We start from the raw sequence: 24,933 nt of genomic DNA on the forward strand, positions 1-24,933 counted from the left end.
TTGAGATTACAACCCCCACCTTGGAATCCACGGACAGGGGTGGGGTAGTGGTGGCGCAGCCCCCTAGAATTGCATGCAGCTCAGCGTAGAAGCTGCATGGTTTTGGCCCTGCCCCGGACCTTCCATTTGCTGCTTTGGTTTTCTGGTAGGCTTGTCTGAGCTCCTTAACTTTCACTCTGCACTGCACTGAGTCCCTGGTGTGGCCTTTTTCCATCATAGCCTTGGAAATTTTTTCAAATATTTTTTCATTTAGTCTTTTGGAACAGAGTTCTGTTAGCACTGAATCTTCTCCCCATATAGCTATCAGATCCAGTACCTCCCGTGCAGTCCATGCTGGAGCTCTTTTTCTATTCTCAGGAGACTGCATTGCTTCCTGTGATGATGAGCTCTGCGTGGTCACCTGTACTGATCAGAGCTCCACACTGGCCAAACAGGAAATGAAATTCAGAAGTTCGCGGGGCTTTTCCTGTCTTCCTGGCCAGTGCATCCGAGTTCAGATCGCTGTCCAGAGCGGTCACAGTGGTGCACTGTGGGATACCGCCCGGAGGCCAATACCGTCGATTTGCGGCCACACTAACCCTAATCCAATACGCTAATACAGATTTTAGCGCTACTCCTCTCGTCGGGGAGAAGTACAGAAACAGATTTAAAGAGCCCTTTATGTCGATATAAAGGGCCCCGTTGTGTGGATGGGTGCAGCGTTAAATTGGTTTAACGCTGTTAAAATCAGTTTAAATGCGTAGTGTAGACCAGGCCTAAGTAGTGAAGACTGACTTCTTGCTTGAGAGACCAAGGATCCTAGTATCATTAGGTTGCTAGAGCACATAGACAAGCCCAGGAGGTAAAACTTGTCTAGCTTGGGCTGGTACTCTTTTTCTGGAAGCGTCTATCTTGTGCTTAAAGAGAGAATTTCTGTTTGTGGCTCTTGGGGTTGCAGAACATTCCTGATGGAATAGTGGTAAACTAACAGATTGTCTGTCTGCCTGAATCTACAGCCTGAAGATTCATATTGTGAATGGTTCCATCTCCATGTTAACTTTAGCATTAACTAATGAAAGCACAGAGCTACCCTGCTGTAGGAGCAGCTTGGTAATCTACCACTGCTCCTTTCCAGTTCCTACCCCATCTATTCTAAGGTAGCCTCAACAATTTCAGTAAGACTTACTCCTGGGAGAATTGTGTGCCACTGTGCAATGAAGAATTTGCATAGAATTAATATTCTGCACAGAATTTCATTTTTCCATGCAGAATTGGTTCTGCAGAGCTGCTGGCTGCCACTAGAAGCTGCTGGACCCAGCAGAGCCTGGTTCTCCAGCTTGCAAATACAGGACACTGTCGGAGAGGGAGCTGGAGGGTTCCGGGCAGCTGTGGTTTACAGCATGTCCTGAAGGAAGGAGGTGGCTTTGTATTAGCTCAGGACCCAACATCAGGCTGTTTCTCTCTTGCATGCTCTTGAGATCCCTGGGCTCTGGAGAGGAGGGAGTGTGGAGAGAAGGCCAGGGAATGCCTCACAGCTTAGGGTCTGGAGGGTGGGTGTCTGAGAGCACAGGGGCAGATTCTCTTCCCCCCCCCCCCAGCTGGCACATGGGGCCCACCCAGACTGAGGCACCCAACAAAAAGCATAATAGGAATTGGAACTAGGTTGTTCTAGGGTATTTTAGTTCTTTACTCCTGGGGGATCTTTTTTGTTGTCTCTATTGTTACAGATGTACTTGCCTACATTTATTTTGGAATAAATTACCAAAATAATTGAAACTGATTATATTATTGACAAATAAAACATGCAGTGTTTTAAATAGCGTGCAGAATTCCTCCTGAAGTAAATACTGGTCTTGCTAGGACAGCTATTTTAGTGTCTTTTAAAAACATTTTTCGCCAGAGAGGCAAAATCGCTACCTGGATTTATATTGATATGTTTTATACAACATTGGCCCTTGTAATTAGCTTCTAGAGCAAATGCTTGAGTAGGAATGCAGTTCCACAATCATTGTTCAGTGGGTCTTCTCAAACTCTCCTCCCTGGGTTAAAGACTACTTTGTAATCATCTAGTCTGGGAACCTAGCAGTTAATGCTCTTACATTTAATTACCATAACTGGTTTTTGTAGACTCCCTATGTATGTTATGTATCTCCTTCCCCATAGTCTCTTACAATAGATACTTGACTTAGGGTACATCTGTACTACCTGCTGGATCTGTGGGTAGTGTTTGTATTGGATCGATTTATTGCATCTTGTCTGGACGCGATAAATCGATCTGCTAATCGGTGCCTGTACTCCACCTCTGCAGGAGGAGTAAGCGGAGTCAACGGGAGAGCTGTGCCAGTCAACTCACCCCTGTGAGGACAGCCAGATAAGTCGAACTAAGATACTTCGGTGCATAGCTGAACTCGAAGTGTCTAAGTTTGAAACCCGCTCCCCCTCCCCCCACCCGGCTAGTGTAGCCCAGGCCTCAATAGGAAGAATGAGCGATGTAGATCCATATAGGCAACTTCATGAGTCATAGTAAGTTAATTTACCTATTACCAATAGTTTTAGGTTTTAAACAACTGTACTAACAAAAATGGGTTGTAAAATATGTGGGGTAATCCTGTGGTCAGTGTTCTGGCCTTCTATACAAGAGACTGGGTTCACTTTAGAGGCCCAGTGAATAATGGGTTCCCTTCCCTGCTCTGAGAGTCCAACTTAGTTCTTCTATAACACCAATAACTGGACCATAGGAGTTACTACAGAGCATTATACTGCTGTGACAACTGTCTCCACAAATTAGGACTTTATCTTTGACAAAGTATTAATAGAAACCAGTTCTGCTGTCTAAAAATCACTTGATAGTGGGCAAATATGTTATCCAGTGGTGGTAATACTAGTATATATGTGAAAATCAAACAAGCTTCCCTCTGTGAGTACAAAACGCCCCAAATTCCAGCCATAGGTTGTTACATTGTTCTGTTTAACTTTATTGGAATCGGATATAATCTGCATATTTTCTAGAGCAGATGTCGGCAGCCTTTCAGAAGTGGTGTGCCGAGTCTTCATTTATTCATTCTAATTTAAGGATTCATGTGCCAGTAATACTGTACCTTTTAATGTTTTTAAAAGGTCTTTCTTTTAATTTTAAATGAAGCTTCTGAAACATTTAAATTAAAATGCAGAGCCCCCGGACCAGTGGCCAGGACCTGGGCAGTGTGAGTGCCACTGAAAATCAGGTTGTGTGATGCCTTTGACACACATGCCATAGATTGCCTACCCCTGTTCTAGAGTATTATAATTAAGAACGCCTTAATTTGATTTTACAGAACAAAAAAAATGTCGCTGTACCTTCCCTACCCCACCCCACCCCCCAGTAAGGCCAAATGTGATCATCTAAACATCTAGTATAGCTAAACTGAGCAATATGTTCTATTGAAAATTCGATCCACTACATAATTTTGTTTTTTGGACTTATTGGCTTCATTATCTGAGAATAGCTTGCTTATAGTACATGTTTGTATTCCTTTCTGTCTTTAAAAAGGAAAATGTATTTTCTAAGGAGAAAAGTGATATACGTAAGAGATCTTGTGCTAACTTGCAAGAAGCTTCATACTGAATTACTATAGATAGAATCTACTAGTCAGAGTGGAAATGGCCTCAAATACAGGTAATCTTACTAACTCCAGATGCTCTGTCCATCTAAGTTCCATTTTCATGGTCTTCCTTGCCATATTTCAATTTTATATAAAACTACCCTTTAACTTCAGTTCATTCTTGGATAGATGGTAAAATATTTTAAATTGCAGTTGCTGGCTAATGGTGAGAACTGTACAATGCTAAAATTCTATTGCAGCAACAGTTATACAAGAGAGCTCCTTGGGGGAAAAGCCATCTTTGTCCTCTTTGTACGATGCCTAGCACAGTGGAGTCCCACTCTGATAATTTTATTAAAGGTCTGTTGTACCTATCTGCCCAATATGTCCTTTCCAACTTTAATGCAAAATAGTTAAACATGAAGACAAAGTAAGTCTTAAATTTTAAATAAGTATCTCCTAATTTACTAATAACGGATTAATACATTTTTCAAAATGTACAACTAACTTTTTGTTTATTTGTATTTCTCTAACCTGAACAAGAAGTTATATTGAAGTTGCATCATTAAATCATGCAATGTCAATATTGTAAAAATTGCAGGGAAATATCTAACTTAAACTTCATATTTTTGACAATTCTATCAGTCTAGAAAGATGTATGATGAAATATATCAAGTTGATTTAGAGGGACAACAGTCAGAGTTCTCAACAATGTGATGCAAGAAAATGCCCTATTTAAACATGTGCAGGGGTTTGAGTATAGGACTGAGGATCTTGACTCTTAACCTTTTTTTTAATCTCAAGGTTTTTTAAAAGTTGGTAGCTGCAGGTTATTTCTGACTTAAATTTTTGAAAGCTATAATCCATCTGGCTTCGTGAACAAGTGCACTGTAGGAAAATGGTTAGTAGCCTTCAGACTCTCAAATCAGATTATTTTCAAATGACTGCTTAAATGCATGTATTTTGACCTTTCAGGTGCTGTTAGTGAGTAGTAGCCGGTACCCAGATCAGTGGATTGTACCAGGTGGAGGAATGGAGCCAGAGGAGGAACCAGGAGGTGCTGCAGTCCGAGAGGTTTATGAAGAGGTAAACTTAGATTTAACAGTTCCACTCCTATTCAGATAGGGATCTTAAAGGAAAAAAGAGAAATCAGAACTTCAGTGACTTCTTTCACAATATAATTTGCCAAAATTCAAATGATCCACAAACTCCAAAGAATTTATAGCTTATCCTATTTCACGGACTTAATTTGCATTAAAAGTGAAATAAGTCATAAAATAAATGATCAGAATACATTGCTATGGAAGTAGGTTATGATCAATATTAGATTGAAACCTGGATTTTGCAGACATAGCAAATTCTTAGAATGTGACATGCAAAGGGTAAAGGGGTGTGTGGGGTGGGGGTGGGGGGAGTTTATAAAGAAGCCTGCAAGATTAGGGGGGTGGAGGGGAACACTTTCTGCTTATTTTTACCTTAATATCAGACTTTTCTATCTTACCTGAGACTTTATGGACTACTGGAGGACTAGTAGGTCTCTTAAATCAAGTAATGAGACCTGAGTAGTTGGAAGGAAAGGGATTCTTAGTGTGTTCCTCAGTTTAAAATGTAACTCAAACTCCTGATAAAGTATTGAGAATGTTTGTTTGAATAGTTCACCCCTGCCTCTTCATTTTGAGGGCTGAGTTTCTGTTCTAATAGATAAAAACTAATGTTCTGGCATCAAGTAATGTGTTCATATACTTGTATAAGAACGCCATATAGGCAGTAACTTAGTACCTAAAATTTCTGTAAATGGTTCTGGCAGTGAATATTTCATCTACATGCACAGCTGCTAAAAGCATTGCACCATAAAATTTCTTCAAGATCATATACAGTAAATTAAACAGAATTTACAAGTAGTATGTGGTGAACACCAATAATGGTAATTCTTCAAGAAGAGACTTGATATTTCAACGGTAAAAATAGTGCTTCTGGCCATTATCCATCAATAAAGCAAGACAGGAACAACTCACATTTTTGTTCTAAAGCCAGCTTTAGAGATCTTAAGACTTATGAATATATGCATTTGTTCTGACCTTCAGAAGGCGGTGACCAGTGAAGGCCCTGGTTGAAAATAAAAGGGGAAAAATAGAGATACTGTCCTGGTAAGGGATTTCTATAGATCCTCAAATCAGGAGGAAATGGAGATATTTCTACAACAAAAAAAATCCAAACTGCACAGTAACATACCTCACTGAGGACAAAGGAGCCGTTCACAATTCCAAACCTTTGTTCCAAGCTCTCTGTAGACTCACCAAAACATCTCTCCATTGGTTAAACTAGTTAGTTGGAAAAAGCATAAGCTATGGTAACTAGCTTTATTTTAAATGAAAGCTGAGATTCTAGAGAACAAGACAGCAGTTTGAGAGGTACTGGTAGCTGTATAGCTGCATATTGACATGAGCCTAACCCTTGCTGCGTGTGTCTCTTGAACAGAAGTAGTAGATGCTAGCTGGTTTTTAATAAGCTTTCTGCCTAGGTGTGAAAGACTGCAGTTCACACTGGTATTCTTTTAATCTTTATTTAAAATCATAAAAGCCACAGATGTAAAATATTTAGGTATTGCAAGCAAATATTTAATCTGAGCTTCAATTAAATTAATATGCATTTTAAATCATACTCTTATTCCAGGTTTAACTATTGCTGTTTTTTATAGTGTAAAACGAGTCTTAAAGGATGGCTTCATCTTCTGACAAACACAAGTAACAATTTAAGATCCCTTGACACCTTGAGTCCTCTAAATGCAAACTACAATAGAGAAAAGAAACTTTGTATATCCTTTGTACGTCTACCCATATAATGAGGCATCTGAGTATACTTAAAACAGAATGCAAAACATCTTAAATAGCACTTAAAAAAAATATGGGTTAAGGAAGAGGCCTTGGCAAGCTGCTCCCTTAATTAAGGGTTTCACTTTATTAATCAGGGGTTTAATTCTTTAAGTATGGAGGATAGAAATAAAACAGGCTGTGATTGCAAAAGGGAAGGGTTTCCAAAAGTAGTGAAGGATTGGCCAGCTGAAAGGACCAGGCCCTGTCTCTCAGCAAACTTTAAATTAGAGTGCCTGAAACAAAGTGAGTCTTGGCGTTGTAGAAGATTGAATATAAGGAGATATTCTCTGCAAACATTAGCTTCTGCAACAGCTACATTTCACTGGTGCAATGAAATTTAATGTATTGGTAGTCCCATGTCTGAACTTATCATAGAGGATTAATTTAAACTAGGAAACTCACTCTAGTAGTTCTTTAAATACATGGAAAATAATAAAACACAAGTAATGGAGGGATACATAAGTGCCTACAAAAACTTTCCCTAAAAAGTGTTCTGCATTATGTATATCTGAATACAGTTCTGCATTTGCAGCAATTATGTTCCCTGCAGGAGAAACTCATTGGATTTTACTTTGAGCATGCAAAAAAGTGCAAGAATAGTGTTACATCAAAGTAAATTACTGCTTGGTTATTGAGTGTCTTTGGGATATAAATCTGGCAAAACTTGGATACTATATTAATTTCAGCTCACAATCAAACTTCAAAGCTTTTAACTGGGTGATAAATATACAGAAGTTTGCTTCACTAAACTACTGCATGGGTGTTGCTCCATCTACAGGAAACAGGAGGTAAGACTGTCAGCACTGTCTGACACTGCAATATTTTATATAAAAAAATCAGCTGATGGCCTATGACTCCTAGATCTAAAGATTACGGGCTAAAACTGAATATCTTCCAATTTGGATGCATGTTAAAGACCACCGATATTTGGGAATGCATAAAATCTGATAAAGGAATGTCTTAAATACTTTCCTGCATGAAACATTTCAAAAGAACTGCAGAGAGTTATTTCAAAGCAGTGACTTGACAGTCCTATCCTGCATAGGAGTAACAAGCTAACACTGACTATTTGACTCCCAAAACCTGAATAAAGGCTCTAACTTGCTATTGCAACTGTACAAACAAAATTCTACAAGGAAAACCACAAACAATTCATCTTAATTCTCACCTTTTCTGTTGTAACTAGTGGACAACTTCCAACAAAAACTACACTTCTCTTTAGGCAAACTAGAAGAGCTCTGGATATGGACTATAACCAAAAAATAAAAATCGGTAGGTGGCTTCTGACCACTTATCCTACTTAGCCCAGTTATGGTTGGTTGCTCAAATGGAAGCTCCCTTAAAGGAGTGGATTTTACTAGAACCTGCTAGTGTATATTCTTGTCCTTTCCTCAAAATTAGAATGGGGAAATGCGCTTTAATTCAGTTCTTCAAAGAAGCTACTTAACACAATATATTAAGCTACTATGCAAATAGTGGTTTGAGACACTGTTCAGCGGAAATCAAGAAACCCTATAGAATGTTTAGGATTTAATAGGAAAAGCTTACCCCATAAGCATAAAGGTATTCAATATTGATCAGTCCAAATTGTGGCATTGCTTATGCAGAACATTCTTAACTGAAGCCTGGTGCTTGATGCCAGTGGTGGTGTATTAGAGTACCAGTGACCAGGCCCTTAAGATGAATCTTCTCCCCTCTTTCTTAATGGTGAAGAGTTGCCATAAAACTGTCTTAAGTAACATGTCAGCACAAAAGCTGTTGATATGCTTGTTCCCAGGTCTTATTTATCTTGACTTTCTCTTCTGGATCAGCCAAAATGATACCCAACTCAAACTCATTAATTCAGTCTGGCTCACGAATTTATGATCTTCCATAGCAGAGATGCTCAAGCCTTGTCTACTCAAGGTTTGCTGGTATAGTTATGTCAGGGGGAAATAAAACCCCTAATGAAAGTCCTGGTATAAATGCAGCATACCAGCAAAAAGCTCACTTGGTTGAGAGAATCTGTTTTGTTTAGGGGAAGGTGAACTGGTGTAAGTGACACCAGCAAAACCTTTCCTACTGTAGACAAGGCCTTAAGCTTATTTGAAAATCCCAACCTGAAGTCTCACCTTCTGAAGCATCTTATAGTTCAGTAAGTGAGTATTTCAAAAGAGCTTTTTAAATATGGCTGTGTAGACCATATTGGACTCCTTTCTGTTTTACATGAAATCCTGAAATTCATACTAAAATATACTTCTAAGCTGTTTTTCATTAAATAGTTCTCTAGGATTCTTCTGTAGCTGAAATGAACAAGCCATGATCCTGCAGTTAAAATTACATGAACTGTTCAAATATATATTAGCTAAAGGTACCCTTAAATACTTGGTTTTGCTCACTGTTTATACTAAAATATCAAGGAGATCATAACACACTGCTTTTAGTCATGAAATATTTGCTATGAACTAGAATTTAAAAAAGTAGAGACCATGCAAGAACTTTTGCAGCCACTGTAGTTGACAGTATAGTTTGATCTTTTTGTTATCTATGAACTGTTACTTATTAAAATAAGTTAGTTTAGACCCATTTGTAAAGTTTATTGTAGTTTCGAGGTTCAAGGTATAGATAGGTTTTCTTACATCCTCCACCTTCCGTGCAAGGGCTAGACACCCTGCACCTAGGTATAAATAGGCAAAAGCAAGTCTACAGGATTTAAAATAGGCACTGCTGTATTGCAAGATGCATAACACACTTTACGTGCCTCATGCTTGGGAGAGGAACATGTGCTGAACACTGTTCAGTGTGCAAAACTTCAGACACACCCTGAGGGCAAGAAAAGTCAGATGGAAACTTCATTTCTTAAACGTTCACACAAGCGTCTGATCCCAATAGGCAACTGAAGAGGCCACTTTCTCATGTCACTCATTTGTCCAGTGAGCTATGATATCACATTAAGAAATATCACTTCTATGCCCTGATATTGGCACAGGAGGGAGGAGGTAAAGAGCACCCCTCCAAGAATCAGGGAAGGACCTAGCTTTCCCTTCTCAGCCAGAAGACCAGCCCTTCCTAACGCTCTCACACATCAGAGCTTCAGGGCTGAGTCTCGCCCAAGCTCCAAGGCAAAAGTGGTACAAAAGATGGTAGCTTTCCATAACAAACGCCACATTGCTACTGGTACCATTCAGGTGGCTGATCCTACACTAGCTCTGGGTGGTGCTGTGCTGATGAATGCAGTGCTGAGGAAGACTTTGGCGCTGACAGTGTGTTTGGTACCAACACTCTTATCTGCACTGACAGTTCTTCACACCAGCAGATTTGGCTCTGGGAACAGTACCAGAGTCTCCAATTCTAGACAGATTTAGAGGCAATCAGTAGATAGACAGGTCCCTCAGTACTGATCAGAACCAGCTATAGATCTGAGAACAAGACATCTGAATGGCATGCCCCACTTATGGAGGAGGATTTTTGCCACTTTTGCCTCCAGGGAGCACAGCAGACCATCCTCATTGAAATATGACCTATCTCCACTGAGGCTTGCACAGTGGGACCTGGTTATGCAATGGAGGAAGGAATCCCATAGTTTTTCAGAGTCCAGAAGGGCACCATCAAGCTGGTCTACACATCCCCACTCCCACAGTGCTCCTATCAACATTGACTCTATTAGGATCTCTTGAAATGTCAAACCATATGTCATAAAGCAGGCTTCCAAAATAGACTCGAGGACAGATAAGTACTTTGATATTTGGGTACCTTTTATTAATACTCTTAAGTACAGTCACCTGCAAGAAAAGTATATCTATCCAGTTTCTTTGAATATTAATATTTGGTAGACACGCCTGATCTACTAAAAATGTGTACAGGTAGAGATTTCACCCATTTTAAGTGATTTTATTAAATTGACATGTCATGCTCACTCTAATATAGAATCATAGAACTGGAAGGGACCATGAGAAGTCATCTAGTCCAGTCCCCCTGCACTCAAGGCAGGAGTAAGTATTATCTGGACTATCCCTGACTGGTGTTTGTCCATCCTGCTCTTAAAAATCCCCAGTGATGGAGATTGCACAACCTCCCTAGGCAATTTATTCCACTCTGACAGGAAGTTTTTCCAAATGTTCAACCTAAACTGCCCTTGTTGCAATTTAAGCCCATTGCTTCTTGTCCTCTCCTCAGAGGTTAAGAGCAGTTTTTCTCACTCCTCCTTGTAACAACCTTTTATGTAAATGAAAACTGTTACGTCTCCTGTCTTTTCTCCAGACTAAACAAACCTAGTTTTTCAATCTTCCCTCATAGGTCATGTTTTCTAGATCTTTAATCATTTTTGTTACTCTTCTGTGGTCTTTCTCCAACTTCTTTCCTGAATGTGATGCCCAGAACTGGACACAATAGTCCAGTTGAAGTCTAATCAGCGCAGAGTAGAGGGGAAGAATTACTTCCTGTGTCTTGTATTAGCAGGAGTATTGGAAGCATCCCAGAATATTTGCTGTTTTTGCAAGTATTACTGACTTATATTTAGCTTGTGATCCACTATGACCCCCACAGTACTCCTTCATAAGCAGTCATTTCCCATATGGTAACACCCTGTCAAATACAAGGATCTGAAGACTATTCTGTGTAATGTTTCTTTAAAACAAAAGCTGTAATGAGGTTTCTTAAAGAACTGACCCATGCCTTTCAACCAGTCAGATTCCCCTGTTCTGTAAGATCTGTCACACTAGCTGGCTTAATGGGTCCTCCCTTTGAGCCCAGGGCTACCTCTCCATGAAGTCTACCCTCCTGATGCCCATTCTCCAGAAGTATAGGAGATCCAGGTCCTTATGTGGAGTGGTCCTTCTTAAACAAGTAAAGGTTACGGTGAGGCAGTATCTGAAATTCCTGCCTAAGAATGATCAGCCCATTCTTCTGCCAGTTTCTCTTCCCAAACAATGTTCTTCACTGAAAGCTTCATGTGTTCAGTGTGGTTAGAGCATTGTCCTTTTGCCTACCTAGGATCTTGCCAAAGCTATTTGTCATGTGCAGAAGATGAGGACAAACTAGTAGCTGTGCAGATGCTGTCTAAATGGGTTTTGGACTGCACGAGTGCCTGCTGTCTAAGAAATTCCCTTGGACACATTAAGTCTGACTCAACTCAAGCCCAGGTGATGACAGCTGGTGCCACCTTGAACAATGTCCCCTTGACTGAGATTTGTAGGGCAGCAACTTGGAGTTCACTCCACACTTCTACCACCCTGCATCCATACCTTAGCGCATGCGTCTAGATCAGATGTAAGCTTCGGAAGGGTGGTCCTCCAATCTATATAAGTAGGACTTTTGCACACCTCCAGGAACAGGATACTCTGAGGACAATCACTCAAAATAATTTATTTACCTTACAGTAACTGATTCTTTAAGATGTGTTGACCATACAGATTCCATGACCCATCTCTTTCCCTGCTAACTTGGGATTCTTCATTGGCAAAAGAACTAACGTGTTTGAGGCTGCCCCACCCCTTATGCCCTCAGCTCTGATGGTCATGAGGGTATCCAGGACCCAAGCACTGCTCCAAGACACTGCTATTCAAAAGAATCCAATTGTGTGTGCATATGGCACATGTCCACACAGATTCTACTCTTTGTGCACGACTCAGAACCATGGTAACTGTAAAGTAAGTAACCATTCTTTTCTAACCTTTGGGTAAGAGAGTTTTGTAAATGCCCTGGAACTTCAAATCTAGCCACATTCTGCTGTAGACTTTCTTTGTTTATTAAACATTCCAGGAGTAAACACTAAAACTATTCTAAAACTCTTGATTTGTCTTGAGTAAGAACTTTTTAATGAGTTAAAATCTCTCCCCTTGTTAAGAAATGGGGAGGAGGGGAAAACTTCTATTTCTACCACAGGAGAGTGCCAAATATAAAATTGAATCATTTTGCTCCTGTCTTTAAACTGGCATTTTGAGCAAAACAAGCACTTCAAAAAGAAGTGACTAATTTTTGTGAGAACTTGACTTTCATGGATGGCACAATAGTTTTAAGGGACACTTCTGATTTAAAAAAAACTGTCAGTGGAATTGGGATTGGGACTGGAACAATATAACTTGCAGAACACATTTACAAGGGTTTATGCTAGCTAATGGATAAGCATTCAGTAATGAGCAAATTTGGTGACACAACTGACCCTTTTTAAGACCAGCGTAGCGCTTCCTTCACCCTAAAAGTGCTGCCCAGCCACCTTGATCTTCTGCTTGTGGTGGGGTGTTCTAATCCCCACTACTATGTTTGCAGCAGTATCTGCAGTGGGAACTATTTTAACAGGGCTCAAGGTACTTCATAAAGTTCTGACCACTTTAAAAAAAAAAAAAAAAAAAAAGGCAGCTGGAAACATCTACTCCTTTTGAAACTAGCCATCTCTAAAGATAACCAGTTGGAACCACTGAACTAGGATAGGCTTCAAATTCCTGATACCAACTCAGTTCAAAACTTTGCAATTTATTTCTAGAATATATTTAATGTGCATAATTTTAAATTAAGATTAAGATTTTATAATGCTGCCTCTAACTGAAATGGAATCACTTTTTGGAGGTATTTGCCTTCATCGGGCCATTTTGTAGAAAACTTCTGGTTTGTCTGGCTTCTTTTACTAGAAGACTGACTGCTTTTAGACTTAAGTTATGAACAAGAGAGTCTCCTAAAGCCCAGGCAAACTACAGTAAATTCTTAAATGTGATTCAGTAGTTTGAGATTTTGAAATATGAAAACAGAACAAGTATTTATATAGATGTTGCAATAATACATCCTTTGTATACAGTATTGGGGCAACAGCTTAGTCTCTGGAACCTCATGTCATGAGTAGCAAGATGAAGCTAGCCTGCTTGATAGTGAAGACTTATCTAATAGTAGCTCAAAACTGAAGGTGTGTGGATTGCCCTTCTGTATAACTTAAATGGAATTCTTTACAAAGAAGTACAGTTTTCACACACAAGTGGCTTAAATGGGGAAAAAGGAGGAAACTTTCTAAACTGCTTTGTTTAGTGATATGTTTCCATTTTGGGAGACTTTTATATACTGTACACAATACAGTGTTTAAGCAGAAAATCTTAAAACTATGACAACTCTATCAATTTAAGAAACCAGGTATACTTATAATGGGTTGTAAAACTTAGGAAACACTAAGTTGCTGGTGTATAGTAGCAGTTTCCAAAACAGCAGCACCACCTGTCAGAGGCAAGAACACAAACCATATTATCCCTACAAAGACTGCATCAGCGCATAAATCCTCTGTACCAACAACTTCTAAACAACTCTTGTCAGAATGTCCACATTGAGTAAGGCTGCTAATTTTCTCAGTACTGAGAAGTCAATACTGACAAGCCCTAGTAGAACTGATCATGGCCCTGCAGGAGTTTGTTTTTCCAGGGGCCTTGTTATATCTGAGATCCTAGTAGTCCCCTCTACTCAGTACTGGTACTGACTGCATCTCAAATCCCAGAATCAACAGCAGCAGCGAGGTATTCACTTCCACTCTCCTTATCGGCTCCATGAGTATCCAGCATATCCTCAGATAGGATGGCCACCTGGTCACTTTCTTGGCATTCTCACCATGGTTCCTCTGTCCACAAAGTGGCAACTTCCCAGATACATCTTTGCTCTGAGCCTCCACTTCTGTGGTATAACCAGCCACGAGTTCCACCACACCACTGGCCATATGGAGATCTTTGGGTAGTCTACAGGCCCCATCCTTTCCATGTATCTGTTGTCACCAACGGGGAGTCTGAGGCACTGTCTTTCAGCCTCTATATCCAGAGCCTTAGAACCTGGTGAGAAAACTTGAGGAGAAGGAGACCAGACTAGGAGAGGAGGCCACACCACAAACAAATCTCATCTTACTCCCCAGAAAAGGCGGTGTTGCTTCCTCCACTGTCCATGGCAAACTATTTCAAACTCTTTCAGAACATCACAAAGAGGGTGATAGACACTGTAGATCCGTCTCATGGAGGTGAAGGACACCTGCCATAAGTCATTAGACATACTGCACATGTCCTCCTTGAGGATCACCCTCCCAATTAACTTGGTGCTTTTGGGTCCAGCTGAGGTAATACTGAGGCTGGTGTTTTCCATATCACCCAACATGCAAATGGCTGAGTAAAAACTACATACATGCCCAAGGATACAAATTTTTTTCACACCCTCCATGTAATTTCATCATTGTGGATGGAGTGAATTCCCATGGCCACCAACATCATGTTAAATACTCCCATAAGATAGGCACTGGAAAAGACTTTGCTTGCCTTCCAAAGAAGTATACTTCTCAATAACCTTGCACTTCAGAATTGTGAATTACCGGGCCTTTATGGTAAAATATGACCACATTAATTATGCCAAATGTAACATTTTTATTGACTACCTGCCAGAAGCACAATGAGAACAGTCCATTATTCATGAAGGGCAGTGAGTGGAGAGAACTGCACTAGATGCTGCAGATATGGCCGCCCCCTCAGTATCACAGCAGTCATAACCATGATGCTTGTTGCATCACACCTTTTGGGGCTGCCAAAGAAGGTACCAACAATGTTTGAGGGCTCCAAATTGTTTGCAGGTAAGAGTGACACATCACTTCACCTTCTCAAAGACTCTAGGCCCACACTGAAGGATTTGGGGATCTATATACTGGGACAAAAAAGAAAATTTAGTCCTCAGTCTTCTGACAAATCCTGGCATAGATAAGATACTCTGGAAGCTGATGAAAGGCCAAAAGGAAGTACTCTGTACTGGTAATGGTTCTGACCGAGGGTAAACCTCAGGGATCATCTGTTGGATGGTTGAACTGATATATGGAAATAGGCATCCTGGAGGTAGAGGGCAAGTACCTGCTGCAGCGCTACTATGAGCCACAACAAAAGTCTAAAGTTGAGGTGTAAACACTCTCAAGTCTTAACATCCTAGACTTTCACCTCAAAATACCAATTTTGATGCTCTGATTAAGGCCCTGAGAGACAACTCCCTACAACAACTGCAACTCACTAACTATTTGTGTCCCTTTGAATGCTGCCTTGCTCTGTTCCTCCAAAATTGGGAAAACTGACTGATGGGTCCTGGGCCTGGCCTCTGGGGTCAGGAATTGATCTAAGATATGCAACTTCAGCTAGGAGAATAGCATAGCTGAAGTCGACGTATCTTAGATCAACTTAGAATTACTTACTTCGTGTCCTCACAGCACAGGATCGGCCACCGCTCCCCTGTCGATTTTGCCTCTGCCTCTCACTGAGTTGGAGTTGAGCAGTCGACGGGAGAGCGATAGAGGATAGATTTATCGTGTCTATACTACACATGATAAATCGATTGCTACTTGCTGATCGAGTGGGTAGTGTAGCCTCCAAGGATACGTCTATCTCCAATAGATTCTCTATCCATTTTACCTCCTTCTCTCCCCATCCCTCTTCTGGGACCCTTCTCAAGAGTGACTTAAGATGAGAAATAAGTTACCTGCTCTGCCTGAGTGCCATAGAGCTCATTCTGGTACACCTCTGAGGTAAAGGCTTTTATTCTGATATAGCCTGATCCCCAAGAAAAGAAGTTGGAGACCATACTGGATCTCATAGCATTGAACAAATATGTGAATGCATAAATTCAAGATGGTCACACTAGCAGTAATTTTTTTTTTTAAATCTGTAGAACAAGGAGACTTGCATCTTGCCCTCTACCTCCAGGATGCCTACTTCCACATATCAGATCAACCATCCAACAGATGATCCCTGAGGTTTACCCTCGGTCAGAACCATTACCAGTACAGAGTACTTCCTTTTGGCCTTTCATCAGCTTCCAGAGTATCTTATCTATGCACCCTGGGAATCATGATTTACCCATACTTAAGCAGCTGTCTCCTCAGAACTCTCTCCTTCAGAGATGCTCTATGGGCCATCCAGGGAACTATGGATGTATTCACAAAGTTGAGTCTACAAATCAATGTCCAAAAATCAACCTTAACTCCAGTACAGCACTTAGTGTTTATAGGGGTCAATCTCTCCCCAACACAGATTTCACAGCCTGACCACTCTGAGACAGTTCTGACATTGCCTCCAGTTTCTTGGGCATGTGGAGGCAGGCTTGTTAGTAATATCTCCTGCCAGACTACAGAGGAGGTATCTGCAGACATGACTCAAATCTGTCTACAGACCAAACACAGACAGATTATCATAGAATATCAGGGTTGGAAGGGACCTCAGGAGGTCATCTAGTCCAACCGCCTGCTCAAAGCAGGGCCAATCCCCAAATGGCCCCCTCAAGGATTGAACTCACAACCCTGGGTTTACCAGGCCAATGCTCAAACCGCTGAATTATGCCTCCCCCTTACAAACCTCTGTCGATGCCCTTCAGGGTCACACTCCCTGGAGTGGTGGAAAGACCCAACAAATGTCTGTATGAGGGTCTCGTTCACATCCCCCACACACACACGTTGCTTCTGACTACGGACACATCCATGATAGGCTGGGAAGCACATGTGAACAACCTCAAGGCTCAGGGCAAGGGGTCTCCCATGAAGGTGACTCTCCATATTAATCTACTCAGAATCAATGGTCAGATGCATGTGCTCACTTTCTCCCACTGCTCAGGGACACACACAAAAAATCATGACAGACAACAGTGTACATGTACTCAAACTGCCAGAGGGGTGCCAAGTCATCCCCACTGTGCACAGAAGCGCTAAAGGGATGGAACTGATGCATTTGCCACAATTTTTAAGACCTGTTGGAGTTTTTCTTTAGTGGGGAACTCCAGGGAATTGAGTCTGTGCTCACCAGGGAATTGGTGGGAGGAAGAAGTCGGGGAAATCTGTGTGTGTTAGATTTACTAGCCTGACTTTGCATACCCTCTGGGTGAAGAGGGAAGTGCTTGTGTTTCCAGGACTGGAAATAGGAGAGGGTGGAGTCCCTCTGTTTAGATTCACGGAGCTTGCTTCTGTGTATCTCTCCAGGAACCCAGGGAGGGAACACCTGGAGGGGGGAAGGGAAATGGTTTATTCCCCTTTGTTGTGAGACTCAAGGAATTTGGGTCTTGGGGTCCCCAGGGAAGGTTTTTGGGGGGGACCAGAGTGCCCCAAAACACTCTAATTGTTTTTGGGTGGTGGCAGCTTTACCAGGTCCAAGCTGGTAACTAAGCTTGGAGGTTTTCATGCTAACACCCATATTTTGGACGCTAAGGTCCAAATCTGGGAAGGAGTACAGAATATAACAGCAGACAGTTTGTTGCAAGTTTTCACATGACCACAAGTGGCGAATGAACCCAACAGTCCTCCACAGCATATTCTATCAATGGAGGACCCCACTGATAAATTTATTCACTGCTTATCTGAACAGGAAATGCCCACTCTATATTGCTCTATAGCCAGACTTGGAAAATGCTTGTTAGGAGACTCTCTGCGTCTCCCATGGGACAAGGGCCTCCCATACTCCTTTCCCCGTTTCTTCTGCTGCAGATGGTCCTGATAAAGAGAGAGAAAATGTTATACTGATTGCTCCTACCTGGCTGAGACAGATGTGGTACCTGTACCTGTCACAGCTTGCGATGTGTCCATCAATCCATCTTCAAGCCACTCCTTACCTCCTCTCACAGGACAAACTCTCCATCCAACCTGCCGATACTCTGGCTCAAGGCTTGGCTCCTTCATGATTCCAACACAGAGCTAATGCTCTGAGGAGGTGTAGGAAGTGCTACTAAACAGCAGAAAATTAGCTGCTCATCTCACTTACCTTGCAAAAGTCAAGGTTTTAGGTTTGGTCCAAACAAATCACCCTGACATCTTCTGTCCTCCCTGTGATGTTGGACTACATACTAGATCTCAAGAGGACAGAGCTATCCCTCAGTTTGCTCAAAGTACACCTTTCGGCCATAACGGCTTTCCATCAACAGATAGAGGGATACTCTGTTTTCACTCACCCAGCTACAAATAGATTTTTCCAAACCAGATACCCCATTCCAACATAGGATCTAAATCTAGTTTTAAAGAGCCTAACTAGACTGCCTTTAGAACCTGTGGCCACCTGCTTGATTACCTACTTGTCAGTGAAGATGGCATTCCTAATGGCCATCATCTTGGCAAGGAGAATAGGGGAGATTGCGGCACTAATGACACCCCGCCCCTCCTTCATGGTAGTTTTTAAAGACTAGGTCACTCTTAGGCAATATTCAAGTTCATCCCCAAGGCATCCTCATCTTTTCACATAAACCAACGCATTCACCTCCCCACCTTTTACCCATAGCCTCACCATGACAACATTCCCTACGTAAAAGGATAAATGGACACAAGTCAGATACTCGGAATGGCAATATACAAAAACCTGTAGAAGAACACTTCAGCCTCCCTGGACACACACTAGCAGATTTAAAGGTAGCCATCGTGCAGCAAAAAAAACTTCAGGACCAGATTTCAAAGAGAAGCTGCTGACCTTCAGTTCATTTGCAAATTTGACACCATCAGCTCAGGATTAAACAGACTGTGAATGGCTAGCCAACTATAAAAGCAGTTTCTCCTCCCTTGGTATTCACAATTCTGCTAGAACAGGGCCTCATCCTCCCTGATTGAACTAACCTCATTATCTCTAGACTGATTCTTGCCTGCATATTTATACCTGGTTCTGGAAATTTCCACTAGATTCATCTGACAAAGTGGGTATTCATGCACGAAAGCTTATGCTTCAGTATGTCTGTTAGTCTATAAGGTGCCACAGGACTCTGTCACTTTTTACATGACAACAGCGAGGCTATACTACATACACTCAACATTAAGAGGACCTTGGCCTTTTATTTTGACAGGATGAAAGCCTTTAAGAAATCACCAAAGCTCTTCCTCTCCATTGCAGAAAAGTCCAAAGGCTCTGTGATATCAGCCCAGAAATTCTCCAAATGGATCTTGAACTGTATTAACCATTGCTGTCATGCTTGCAATAGATTATGTCCATCTGGAATCCATACACATTCCATGAGATCAGTTTCCATGCATGTTGCCTTCCTCAAGAATGTTTCTATCTCATAAATTTGCAGGGTAGCAACTTGGGCATCTGATGCTCATATATTTGCAGAACACTATGCGATAGCATTGGAAACAGAGTCTCCAGCAATCTTCGGCTCCACAGTGGTGTCATCCATAAAAGACTGTACTCTGAAGCCCCAACCTCCCATCAGAGATACTGCTCGGGAGTCACCTACAGTGGAGCACCCATAGGGACACTACTCAAAGAGGAAGTTATTCACCTTGTGCAGCAACAAGGGTTCTTTGAGGTGTGTCCCTATGGGTGCTCCAAAACCTATCCTCCTCCTCCTCCTTCAGAGTTCTCAATGGAGACATTGCAGTAGAGAAGGAACTGAGGGTGGTTTACCCATGCAGCGCTAATTAGCCTCATCACACATGTGGGCCAAACAGACACTGCTACCAAAGATCGCCGATCAGAATGGCAGGGATGCAGACACACCTGAAGTGGAGCAACCATAGGGACATAATCTCAAAGAACCACCATTATTACACAAGGTGAGCAACTTTCTCTTCTCATGCTGAAAACCGGGTACCAAGGCTCCCTTCCTGCTTTATGGTGGAGCTAAAACCTTTTTATCTTCAAGCCTTGTTAGTTTGACATACTGTACGCGTGTCTTTCTCTTCCCCCAGCTCCTGGGAAAGAATATTCTAGATTGCTGCTCAGTGTCAGTCCTCAGTTAGGACCTGCTGGCCTTAGAGCTTCAAATAGACTTGCTCCAAGGAGGTTGCTAAGATGGCATTGGACTCAGGAGAGGATGACCTGCCCGCTGATCTCGCTCCTGTTACAAGACAGGAAAAACAGAAGCTATCTAATTTCTCTGAACAACTTGTTTTATATACTTCTGTCACATCCCTTCTTACTAATTTCCTAAAGTAAATAATCCCAGTTTTTCCCCTTCACTTCATACTTGTTGCTGCTTTTTGGAATCCCCTCTATTTCTGCAATATTTTTGAGATGGGGTGACCAATACTGCACGAGTATATAAAAGGTATTACAATTTCTTACACTCAATCCTATTCCTTATGCATTTTAACACCCTTTTTTTTCCCCTACAACTGCACCTAGAGCAGAGGTCTTCTTTGAGCTGTCTACAGTGACACTTAGGTTCTAAATTAACATAGCAAAGAAACCTTGTAAAGAGTATGAGCACTTCAGTTTTTCCCCTCCCATGTGCATTATCTTGCATTATCAACACTGAATTTAAATTCTCATCCTGTTGCCTGTTTGCCAAGTTTGCTTAAGTCTCTCAGAAGATCCTCAGTCCTCCCTGGTCCTGACTAATGTAAACTGAGTCATCTGCAAATTTTGCTACCACACAACTTGCTTGAATTTCCTGGAGGCACCTTGCTTGTTGTTAACCCTCCACTGGTGAAAACTGACCATTTAATTCTACTGTCTTATTTTCTAGCCAATCTTTTACCTATGCCTCAGGACTTGCACAAGAGGCTACTAAAAATCAGGCAGGACCTTTTTGGAAGTCTAAATTTAACTGGCTCTTCTATATCCATTACTTTATTGACATGATCAAAGAATTTTAAGATTGGTGAGAGATGATTTTGTTTTGTAGAAACCATGCTGATTAGATCAGTTGCATCATGATCTCCCAGATGTTTGAACTAATTAAAAATAGGGTTGTTCTATTTGCCAGGTACAAGTGTAAGACTTACTGATCTGTAATTCCCTGGATCACCTGTGAAGCTTTTTCCAGATTTTCCAGTGTAAAATGCAACTTTCCTATAATATGGACTAAGTCATTTGCAGACTAAAGGCTGAGTTGCTGGAAGATTTGACTAAAACTGCTAAATGATTAGACTAATATGTTCTTTTAAAACTTATTACTCTAAGCCAGCAGTTCACAACCCACAGCCCAATTAGCACACAGCTGCAGCCCACTTGTGTGCGAAAGGCCGTGGCCTCGCAGGTACAGGTTACTAGCTGGCTGGTCGCCCAGCGCTGTGACGTCTGGGCTGCCCTGCCGGGCAGGGTGAGTCAGAGTCACCGGCCAGCCCCGCACGGTAGGGCTAATACCCAGCCCCATATAGCCAGGTTCAGTGTTGGGGCTGCTGTCAGGCCCCGCACCCAGGGCTCCACTCCTGGCCCCACTTAGTGGAGGGATCTCTGGGTTGGAGGCACGGGGGGTGGGGGAGGAGTCTGTGTAGTTTTTAACCTGTGGCCCAGGTAACAGGTTGAGAACCACTGCTCTAAGCAGTTAAATACTTCTTACCAATTCAAACTGATTTTGTAAGAAAGTCCCTGTGGCGTTTGATGTAGGGAGGAGCCATACTCGTATATTTGTAGTGAAGTGTGCTAATCTAACTCTGCCAGACTTCTGGAACCCAATTTAACATGGTCTGTCAGACTAGGGTGCCTTAGAGTTGGGAGAGAGTTGAAAAACAAGCAAGCAAAACAAATCTCAATTTACTTAAAGCTTTTCTGGATCAGATGAAATATAACCTAACTATATACTAAAAAAGTTGTCAATTGGGTAGCTTCTGGAATGGCACAATTTTCTCAGTTCACTGAACCATTCTATGGAATTCCAACTGCATGACTCTTAACATTTTTCTGACTTTCTCAAATGACAAATGTCTTGGTACAGTTGGACACAAACCAACAGGTTTCCTTTATGAAGAAAATCTGTTTGCCTCAACTGTAGCCATGCTCTCCATTAACATTACTTCCAGTAAACTGTCATTTTTACTACAGAATAGCTGGTTCTTTCAGACTTCAGATTCTTGGAGTGGCAAGAAGAGACCACTTCTTCTGGAGATAATAAAAAAATGAATAATTTCTAATCTTGTACAATAAAGTTTAGAATTGCCACATGCTAAAAAGGGTATTATTAAAAATACAGGTTTCTGTATTTCAGGCAATTTACTAAATTGCCAAGTTTTGCTTGCATGCTGAGAGAATAGACTATTGAAATAAGAATGTCTGGGCAGCTGCACTTCATCAGAGCAGAACAACGAGAGAAATTCCATCTGAAGTTACAGTAGACACAGGGACCTCTAATGAATTACATAAGGCAGTAAATATTCTGAGTCTTAGCTGTATTGTTCAGTAGTATACAAAGGATTATTTAGTAAGTATGCTCAACAGAAGGCTCACTGCTGTCTTCATTGAGGGTATGACTACACTAAAAGCAGCTACAGCAGGACATATGTGGTGCTGTAGCATAGACACTTATTACAACGACAGTTTTTCTATTATTCTGTAAGTAGCTAGGTCAACGGACGAATCCTTCCATCAATTTAGCTGCATCTAAGTGGGGGTTAGTAAACCCAACTCCATTAGACAGGGTGTGAAACTGCCAACTGTGACCAATATAGGTAGGTCAACCCTAATTTTCAGATGCTTAAAAAAAATAAGTTTTTTATAAAGTGTGCTCAAAGCTGTGTAGTAATAGTTCTAGCAAGCTGTTATGCATTCAAAGCAGCTGGCTGTGTATTCTGCAGTAACTTCAGGCCCAAACTTATTACTAAATTAGTGGCAAAACTCCCATTGCCTGGAATAGGATTGAGCTCAGTCCTAATCTTCCAAAGATGCTTCATAAAGAACACCAGCCATCTGCCTTTGTTTAAAATAAAATAAAAAAATGGTCACTTTAGTGGTCATGAGAGCTCACTATAAAGCAATATACAGTGTCTCTTAGCAGCTTGTTAAAACCTCTACATGCTTTTGTCTCCTGTCTGAGCTTCTCATTAAAATCCATCTCCTTCCTTAAATATCTCAAAGGCATAAAACGCCATCGATTATTCTGATTCTTTAGCTAGGACAGGAAATAGGGATTGAAGGCTGGAAAATTAATTCCCAGTACTGTAAAATAATGTATTATATACATTATATCAAAAGTCCATACTGACGCCTGGTATACAGTAGAAAACTAAGTTGGCTTAAATACATCGCTTAGGGGTGTGAAAATCTAGAACTCTTGAGTGGCCTAGTTAAGCCAACCAAACAACCAATGTTCCATCACTCTAGCTACCACCTCTCAGGGAGGCGGATTACCTAGAACCCTTCCTATTGGCATAGGTAGCATTTATGCTGAAGTGTTGCAGCTGCAGCAGTGCTGCTGTAACATTTCAGGTGTACAAAACCCTTTGTTATAGCCTCATCTGCAAATGGGTTTGCTATCCTTGAGTCCTAAATCAGTAATCTGAACAAACTGCAAATCCAAACCTAAGTGTAAAGCATAAAATAGTGCCTCTTCACTGGAAATATCTCAAACTATTTGTAGATATGAAAGTGAAGAAAACTAGGTAGATAATGATTTCTCTTGTATAGGAGGTGTGCCGAGAAGCTATTTCTAAAATAAAACTCTGAATTTTAGCATTGCCAACTCAAAAAATAGAGATGTAAACTACAGGTGTGGGGATCCCGAAGGTAGGTTCGGGCATGACTTAAATCTGTATTTGTGAACCATGTACAATGTAAGTATTGTGTCCAGATTGTGTGAGGGCAATTCATATAACTCTGCTTGGCATATCAGGTATCCTAAAACGGTATTAGAGTCTTGCCTGTTGATTTACCCAGTTGACAGTGTTCTCAGGCATCACTGGCTGGACGACTTCTTCTTATGGAATGACTATTGACCTGTTAAAGGGGTTTATCTTGGTTCTTTAGTTTGAATTTATTATTTAGCCTTGGTAAAGTATGGCTCTAATGCTTCCATTTATTTCATTCTACTCACCTTAACTCGCTTTGTCCCCCGTTTGGTTTCTTTCTAATGTGTAAATAGCTTACGAGGAATGTGGCAAATAAAATAACATTTAGGTCTGGATGCATATGAGTTCAGCTATTCTTTGTTCTCTGCAGTTTGGTGCTAATATGCTCTTGCACACCACCTTAAGTCAATAAGATCAGATATGTATCTTCCTATTCGGTCCACAAATTATTGAATAGACAAATTTTTTGACCCACAAGCATATTCAGACGCCAGAAAGTTTGGGGTCATTTTGAAGTAATATAATGGTGTCTAGGTAAATATTCTACAGTATCCGCTGATAAAACTGTGCAAGCCATATAAAAATGGATTACAGCAACTCCTTTACAAAATCACAAGTCAGACTTCAGTTTTGAACTAAAAAAAAAAAAAAACCTGACATGGTAACACTTTATTCTTTTTCTTTTGTAGGCTGGAGTAAAGGGAAAACTAGGCAGACTGCTGGGGATATTTGAGGTGAGCTATTTAAAAACAAAGAAACCCAAACCCACATACCTAAAACAGATGTGTCAACTGTGCAAGTTGGTAGGCTGGTGAAACCGAGATCTGTGCAGTAGTACCAGATTTGAAGTTCTCTGAGAAAGTCAAGTGTTACTTGTTTTGATCTTACAAAGTAGATTTAAAGTGGTTAAAAGAAAAAAAAGTTGGAAAAGGAGGTGCGGAAATGGGCTTGTGCTTTTTTGCTTCTCTGATGTTTAGGGCCTGGAAAGTAGGAAGTCTTCAAGATGTTGGAAATCCAGGTGTTCTCTTCCCAATTTTCCTGGAAGAAATGTATGGATATCTGAAGA

The 24,933-nt window shown here is 41.1% G+C and overlaps 1 protein-coding gene across 3 annotated transcripts in view; it reads left to right on the forward strand.

The window, feature by feature from the left end:
* The window catches only part of NUDT4 (nudix hydrolase 4), a 62,008-nt gene that overhangs the window by 22,037 nt on the left and 15,038 nt on the right, over nt 1–24,933 (forward strand). For all 3 annotated transcript variants that reach the window (XM_050935945.1, XM_050935948.1, XM_050935952.1), the window contains exons 2-3: nt 4,536–4,646; nt 24,557–24,601. In XM_050935945.1, the coding sequence (XP_050791902.1) occupies nt 4,536–4,646; nt 24,557–24,601 (156 nt within the window). The remainder of the gene's footprint in view (nt 1–4,535; nt 4,647–24,556; nt 24,602–24,933) is intronic.

This window comes from Gopherus flavomarginatus, chromosome 1 (genome assembly GCF_025201925.1).
Source record: "Gopherus flavomarginatus isolate rGopFla2 chromosome 1, rGopFla2.mat.asm, whole genome shotgun sequence".
Classification (NCBI taxonomy): Eukaryota; Metazoa; Chordata; order Testudines; family Testudinidae; genus Gopherus; species Gopherus flavomarginatus.